This window comes from Podarcis vaucheri (assembly GCF_965113315.1).
Source record: "Podarcis vaucheri genome assembly, chromosome: 4".
Classification (NCBI taxonomy): Eukaryota; Metazoa; Chordata; class Lepidosauria; order Squamata; family Lacertidae; genus Podarcis; species Podarcis vaucheri.
In genome coordinates, this window is record NC_138762.1 from 15,558,712 (window position 1) to 15,566,947 (window position 8,236).

Consider the following 8,236-nt stretch of genomic DNA (forward strand, 5'->3'; position numbering starts at 1 on the left):
GACATCAGGGCAGGCGCTGGAAGGCGAACGTTCACCTTCCAACCCTCCATGGTGGCAGACCTTTGCGCAGCAGGATCTCAAGTCCCTGGAAGCCAGCAGCCCTGAAGAAGAGTTCCCTAGAACAACAGCAGCAGAGATCCCCTTTCTAAATTCTTTCCTGCACAAGACACACAGCTAAAAATACAACTCAGGGCAGGGTGAGGAGGAATAAAGGGAAGGCACATGATGCGTCACTAGGAGGTGCTAAGTCCCAAGACTCCTCAAGGCACAAGGATGCCACAATTCAACCGGTTCCCATTTTTTGTCTTCACAGCTTCTGAAAGCCTCTGCAGGCTCCCTTTGTTGCTGTTTGTTTTGTTTTTTTGTGGGAGCAAAGCCCTGCTGTTCACAGCACACACACACACAAACAAGTCCTTGCAGTTTATTCGGGCCTTCTCTGCGCGCCCTCTCCCCACCACCTCCCCAAAAGCACAGCTCCTTTTCATGGTGCGCAAACCACTGCAACGCTCCTGCCGCAGTTGCTCGCGTGAACCCAGCTCTTCCCGCAGGCGGAGAGCGAGCACACCCGGCAGGTCCACCCGCCGTGCGTTGGTCCACTTTATACCACAGTCTCGTTCCCTTTCCCAGGCTTCACCCAGCCATCGGCCCTCTTCTCCCCCCGTTTCACCCTGCCAGAGTTCACCAGCCGGTTCGAACACTTCTGCCAGGTGTGTAGCGTTTTGGCAGACCAAATCCACATGCCGGAGGTGATTCCCACCAGCAATGACATGAAGATCTTCAACATCTCCACCGCCATGTTGGAGTCGTCCGCTGAGTAGCGGAAGATAGTCCAGTTGGAGATTTCGTAGAAGTAGCAGGCGATGACGCAGGTGGCCGGGACGGTGTAGAGCACCGAAAAGACCCCAATTTTCACCATCAGCCTCTCCAGCTTGTCGGTTTTCGTCCCGTCCTTCTGAAGGTTGGACCTGATTTTAAACAGAGCCACCAGGCCGGCCGCAATGAACAGGGTCCCAATCACCAAATAGGTGAAAAGAGGAGCCACCACGAAACCCGTCAGCGCGTCCAGGTTCTGGTTCCCCACGTAGCACAGCCCGGTCAGCTCGTCCACGTCCACCAGCCTCATGATCAGGATGACGATGGTCTTCACGGCGGGGATGGCCCAGGCCGCGATGTGGAAATAGGAGCTGTGCATTTCGATGGCCTCGTGGCCCCACTTGAGCCCTGCGGCCAGGAACCAGGTCAGTGTCAGGATCACCCACCAGATGGAGCTGGCCATCCCGAAAAAGTACATCAGCAGGAAAATGATAGCACATCCTGTGTTCTTGAGGCCTTCTTGGACGAGGACAGGTTCTGCCGCCTCCTCAAAGTCGCAGGAAATCCTCTCCCGGCCCACGATCAGCCGGACGATATAGGCAATGCTATAAATATTGTAGCACATGCTCAGGAAAATGATGGGGCGTTCGGGGTAGGAAAACCGATAGGAATCAACCAGGAAGGTCAGGACCGTGAAGGCTGTGGAAATGAAGCACAGGCTAGCCCACACAGCCATCCAGATGTCTGTAAACTCCTTGGCCGAACGGCTGTAGAGGCCGGCGTCGTAACCACACTTAAGGGCGCAGTTCAGGCTCCTCTTGACCCAGATGTATTGGTCCGGGTTCGATCCCACTGAGTGGCATTCCTCTCCAGGGTTCAAGGGCGACTTGCTGTGAAGAGGCACCTCTTCGTCCCCCGGGCCCTCCATGCACATGTGGTTGTCGCCGTTTTGCGGCGGGAACTTGCTGCAGTTCAGGGTTTCCGGCCAGGAGAAGCCGAATTCCTTCAGGACCGGCTCACAGCGCCTCTTGACGGAGAGGCACATGCCGCTGCAGGGGCCGATCGGGGTGTCGATCTTTTCCGTGCACAAGGGGACGTAGACGGAGCAAAGGAAGAACTGGAAGAAAGAGAGGGGGGAGGAAAGAAAGGACAAGACAACTTTTAGGAGGCTGCAGGAAGGCACCAGCACGCTCTCCCCCCAAGCCACTGAGGGAAAATAAACTTGGGAATCGCGTTTTAATACAGAACATAAACCTGAAAGTGTTCAGTTGCAAAAGCTTCAGTGTGCATTTTGCTCACACTTTAAGATTTGGCCAAGGTCATACCAAGGATCAGCACAGAGCTATATTTCACAAAACGCGTACAGAAAAAGCACATCATTCATTCTTGAAGGCCAAACCAGATGGGACTTTTATAGGATTGCCATACGTCCAGAATTTCCGAGGCATATCTAGAATACTGTGGTCATAAGCAGTGTCCAGGCAGAAATTGGCAATACAGTGGTACCTCGGGTTACATGCACTTCAGGTTACAGACACTTCAGGTTACAGAGCTCGCTAACCCAGAAAAAGTACCTCGGGTTAAGAACTTTGCTTCAGGATGAGAACAGAAATTGTGCTCCGGTGGCACAGCGGCAGCAGGAGGCTCCATTAGCTAAAGTGGTGCTTCAGGTTAAGAACAGATTCAGGTTAAGAACGGACCTCCAGAACGAATTAAGTACTTAACCCGAGGTACCACTGTAACGTCCAGGAAAATCCGGACATATGGCAAGCCATGTCGGCAATGTCATTTTTCCCGATTTCCCTTAAAAACAGGCAATTTTATTTTGTGTCCGGATTTTCACTTGTTGAAATATGGCAAACCCTAACTTTTATCATGTGGTTTGATGCTGCATAGCTGCTTGTTTAAGAAATAGGTGGCTCCAGGGGGGAACGTCCCAGGCTGGGCCTGAAGGAAGGGAGAGTTTCAATCCCTTTGCCACTGTCCCAGTCAGGACTCACCCTGCCTTCCGACTATTTGTGATGGTCCCTTTCCTCCTTCCATGGCAGATTGCAGGATCGGGGGGGGGGGGAGTCTGGTTAAGACTGTAGACCCCCCACCACACGACAGTCCTGACTGGGCTAAACTGCTGCTAAACAACGAAACAAAAAGCTCTGCAACAGCAAATTGTGTGACAAGGCACATTTCGTTTGGTCCAGAACACAAGAATTTTAAAGGAGTACAGTGGTACCTCGGGATACAGACGCTTCAGGTTACAGACGCTTCAGGTTACAGACTCCGCTAACCCAGAAATAGTACCTCAGGTTAACTTTGCTTCAGGATGAGAACAGAAATTGTGCTGTAGCAGCAGGAGGCCCCATTAGCTAAAATGGTACCTCAGGTTAAGAACAGTTTCAGGTTAAGAAGAGACCTCCAGAACGAATTAAGTTCTTAACTCGAGGTACCACTGTACAGTGGTACCTCAGTTTACAAACTTAACCTGTTCCGGAAGTCCGTTCTTAAACCGAAATGGTTCTTAAACCGAGGCACGCTTTCCCTAGTGAGGCTTCCCACCGCCAGTGCCTTTCTACCATTCGGATTCCATTCTTAGACTGAGGTAAAAGTCCTCAAACCGGGACACTACTTCCAATTTTGTGGCGTTCGTAAACCGAATTGTTCATAAACAGCGCTGTTCTGAAACCGACGCACCACTGTATAAACTCAAACTAGAAAATGTGCTACAGAGGGTAAATTTCATGGGAAAGGGCAATGATATATCTCCCCCCTCCCAGACTACAATTCCATCCAGAGCATCTCCTCCTTCAATTCTATAAAGACTTGGCTATCATGCCTGACCCATGCAACAGAATCAAACAGAATATCCTTGCCTTGCAGGGGGTTGGACTAGATGACCCTTGGTGTCCCTTTCCAACTGTACAATTCATGATTCTAAGCCACACTATTATTGTTTCTGGGGATTATTTGCTGCAAGTGTAAGAACCCAAGTTTTGAGTTCTGCCCTCAGATACAGATTTTAAAACTCTGCATTTATGAAGTGAGCACAGGCAGGATAACTCCCAAGTTTAGACAGACTTTCTCCCTTTTTTAGGGTTCTGAAAGTTTTGGTATTGCTGGGAATAAGTCTAGCAAAGTGCTTTACAGTCTCATTACTCCCATTTTTCAGACAAGGGCTCAGTGACATGTCCCAGCTCACATACAGAGACCTAGGCTCTTTAAATTAAACCTGGCTCTTTAAACCCTGGAAGATCTTTATTTCCCAAACATGCAAGAGAATACCAGGCTTCCCATTAAGAAACAGTTTTAAAGAAAGATGGAAAATTAAGCTTGTAAACAACCACTTTAGCTGCTAGCAGTAAGTACAGAATCCCTCTCAGTGACCATCTGAGATGGCCATCTATCATGGATGCTTTAGCTGAAATTCCTGCATTGCGGGGGGTTGGACTAGATGACCCCTGGGGTCCCTTCTATGATCCTATTACCAGGCGGGAATGCTTTAAAACATCACAAGAATCTTAGGCCGCAGTTACTAATGTGGGCTAATAAAAATATCTGTGGGCTAGTAACTTGTCTGAGCTTATTTGCAAGGCTGTTTTAACTGCACTAAAAAAACGAGCATTTCATTTTCCATCGCCTGCACTTGGAAGCTGCACAGTTGCCCATTTCTTTAGTACATTCCATTTAGAAGTCAACTCGAAGAGTCTCTCTCCAGTGGTGTGAAAATAGCTGGAATACTCCAGGCATAGCTGCTCCTCGTTTTGTTTATTAACTCCAATTCAGAGCGCACTCTCTCCCGTGTGAGCCGCAGTCCAAATTCCTGAGCTGCCAGAGGGAACATACATTCAGGCAGGGATAACCTGCCAATCAGAAAGGGGGGGAACCATTTCAGCTCCATCGTTTCTTAAGCCAACTGCTTTCCGACTTCACGGGTAAATTAACCTCAAGAGAGGGAGGGGGGAGAACTTGGGAAGCGAAAGAGAACTGGAGAGATCTTTTGAATATTCCGTTTCACACTGGCAGCCCCTCCTGGATTTAGATGTTATTGTAAGTGGGTTTCTTATCTGCAGATTCACACCCAGTGGAAATGTTTGCACCAAAAGTTCCTTCTCGCATGTCTGCATAAGCCTTCCGGTTTCCTTCCAGGCCCAGAAGAGTGTGGTTTAGTTGCATATTTTATAACTCGCTTGTTTGATTGTTTTTATTCTGCTCTGCGTACAATAGAAGGGAAATGGCATAAGCAGCTTTGACATTTCGTCTCAGACTATCGTAGTTCCAGGAAGAAGCAGGTCCAAAATCCCTGCTGCTGTTATGAAGCTCTCTAGATGCCCCTGGGTCAGCTTAACCAACCTCGCAGGGTTGTTGTAAAATTTGGTGGGAGCCGGGAGAGAACTACTACATATGCAACCTTGGGACTCCATGGAGGAAAAGCAGGAAATGCACAGGGAATTCTGGAACTGTGGCTTTGCACTCCAGAGTTGCAAGTTAGATATTAACTGCCCACGGGCAAGTTGGAAAATAAAGGAGCAAACAACCTTCCTTCCTCACTGCAACTGAACAGAGAATTACCAAAACAAAACTGCAAATGACGGGGGCAGGGCTGGATCCTGGTTGGCTTAAATGCACCTGCCACCCTCCTCACCTTGGATGGCAAGAATTTGCAACCCACCTTCAGAAAGCTGTGAAGATGTCTCAATGTGTGGCGTTCCTAATTTGAACTCTTCTCTCTCTCTCCCTCCCTCTTCCACCCACCCACCAGGGGGGTAAATATCCAATGGCACCTGCTGCTTTGAGATACTTGGCAAAGGTTGTTTTTTTGTGTGTGTTTTTCCTCTCTTCTAAATGTCAGCTACTATCTGCCCTCTGGGCTCTTTGCGCCAGGTTGTGCCAAAGCATAGCAAAGCGGGCGTTGGACTGATTGTGTGCCATGGCAATTCACTGAAAAGAACTGAAAGTCTACCACAGACCTGCTGCGGCTCCCCAGCGCATGCAAGATTCTGGGAAGCCCCCCCGCGGAAGCATCGCTTTCTGAAGACTCTCCTGCAATCAGAGGGTGTGTCTGCGTGGCTCAGGTCCGCTCCACAAAGGAGGGAGATGGGTCTATATCTGGTGCAAAGTTCCACAAAGCAGCTCAAGGAGAAGGAGACACGTTTCCCTGGGGCTGTGCAGAAGTCTAGCGTGTCCGTCCTTGTGCAATTGGGGGTGTATGTATCTGAGTTTCAAGGGGTCAGGTACACAGGGCTAACAGGATTCCTGGGGCAGTGTTCTTCTTGCAGGGGTGGCTTTGCCCAGCTTAGCAACATCTGCCCAGCAAAAGCTCCAGGCATGCGGAGGCAGAGCTGGATTAAAGTTGGTGCCTGCCGCTGGAGGGCTCAACGTCTCTTCTGCACCAAACTGCCGGGCCGAGAGAGGGAACACCTGAAAGGGGCAGCAGGCTGGATTACCGAGAACAGGGCGTTTGGGGCTACTGGCACTAGAGGTTCGTTATCAGGTCATCACAGCAAAATGGGGAAGAGACAGACGAGGAGGTGGAAATCAAAACACAAAGAGGCAGGTGGCACAAGGAGCAAAAAGTAGCCTCGAACAGCGAAAGGGCTTTACACTCAAGCAGAAAGGCAACTCTGATCTCCAGCCTTTTGGACTCGGATCCAATACGCACCCCCGTCTGAGGTTTGAACTACGAAGGGTGGGCATGGCACGCACAACGCACCGCCCTGTTTGAGAGTTGGCCAGCTTCAGACTCCGGCTGAATCAGCACACCTGATCCCCCCAAAGCCTTCTGTCTGGAAACACCCGGGAGTGGATTAGGCTCTCCATTGCTGCCATGAGTGTGTTTCGAAGGTCTGGGGAACACTCCCTATTTCCTCATCCTAGCAGTGAATAACACGCCAGGTATGGCAGAAGAATTGGGTCTGAGGCGGAGCCCCACCACCCACCCTCAACATCCTTGGCTAAAGTTCCTTTTTGTGTGAAGCAATAAGAGAACAGTAACCTTAAGCATGCACAGAAAGTATTCCACTCCCGAGGCTTGTGAAGTGCGCTCCCACCCTCAGAGGACGCTCCTCCCAAATAAGTTTGAATCACCACCTTCCCACAGCGGTAAGGGAAATGCACTCTGCACACGCCCCGAGACCCTCTCATGCATTCACTCCAGCCGCAGCGTCCACTTCTGGCTCATCGCTGGCGCTAAAAAAACACCAGCCTTTTGAAAAACCCAGAAGTGGCTGAGCGGCGTTCTCTTTTGCGCGCGTTTTCCCCGACGTTAAAGCCCGGTGCGGTCCGAACGGGATTACTCCTCCTATGTAAAATGGGCTCAGGATCGCAACCCTCGGGAGGGAACTGCGCGCAGCTCAGGGCTGCCGACTCCCCAAGGAGAAGCGTCCGCGGGGAGCTCCGCCGGCGCGCAGCCCAAGGTAAGCGGCAGCCTTTGCCAGCCTCGAGGGCCGGATAAATCCCTGGGCGTTTGGCGAGCGAGGGAAAGAGCCCAGACGGGGCGCGGAGAGGCCGGGGTTGGAGGAGACGTCGGACCCACCTTGAGCTGGCTGGAGCAGCCGTACTGGATGAGCGGCGTGAAGGTGGTGAGCTGCAACTCGGCGTCGGGCTGCCAGTCGTTGCCGGCCAAGTTGGGCATCTTGGTGACGTTGTAGCCCAGGTTCTGGCACATGGGGATGCGGATGGCATCGCAGCGGCGCTCCTCCTCGTCGAAGCCGCGCGCGCCCCGCGCCCGCAGGAGAAGCAGGAGCAGCAGCGGCGGCAGCAGCAGCAGCAGCCGGGCAGCGTTTTCCCCCGGCTCCGGGGCCATCGCCCAGCCAGCTGCCCGGCTTCCCCTTCGCCGCCGGGCTCCAGCCCAGCCCGAGAGACACGAGGAAGCCGCGAGGCGCCACCCCAAAGCGGCCCCGCCGACCCAAAACGCCCGTACAGTCCGTGCGCCCGGCCCGTGCGCCCTCGGAGCGCGCGTCTGGCTGAGCCGGCGGCGCAGCGCGGGGTGACACCAAGCGAGGCAGCCCCTCCAGCGAACGCCAGGCGCCGCGGCCAATGGCGGAGGCCGGCGAGGGGTGGGGGGAGCAACCTGCCCGGGGGAGGGGCCGGCGGGCGGGGGAGGGCCCGGCCCGCCCCGATAGGGAGCCGCGCCTACCGAGGGAAAGTTAGAAGCCCGCGCGGGGTCACTTTCCCGGGAGCGGCGGGGCGACTGCGGCCGTTTGGAAAAGGTTTCGGTGCTCCAGGGCGAAGGAGCGCCGTGGCGGAGCTTGCTTAGCACATTCGGCGGAATTGAAAATGACCGAACCGCCTGGGAACTGGAGGGGGCGGACTGCCGTCTAGGCTAGCTCCGACTTTGGGCGTAAGGCTGCGGAAGAGCCAATTCCCAGTGGCCTAGCGTGGGGGGTGCAGGGGCGGCCGGCCGCACCGGGCGCAACATCTGGGGGTTAGG

At 53.0% G+C, this 8,236-nt stretch overlaps 1 protein-coding gene across 1 annotated transcript; it reads right to left on the minus strand.

Moving 5' to 3' along the window:
* Positions 1–338: 338 nt before the first annotated feature.
* On the minus strand, positions 339–7,810 carry FZD4 (frizzled class receptor 4). The gene is made up of 2 exons (XM_082219373.1): positions 7,340–7,810; positions 339–1,930 (listed from the first exon to the last, which is right to left on the minus strand). The coding sequence occupies exons 1-2, from the start codon at positions 7,607–7,609 to the stop codon at positions 599–601; spliced, it is 1,602 nt and encodes a 533-aa protein (XP_082075499.1). The 5' UTR covers positions 7,610–7,810; the 3' UTR covers positions 339–598.
* Between the last annotated feature and the right edge of the window lie 426 nt (positions 7,811–8,236).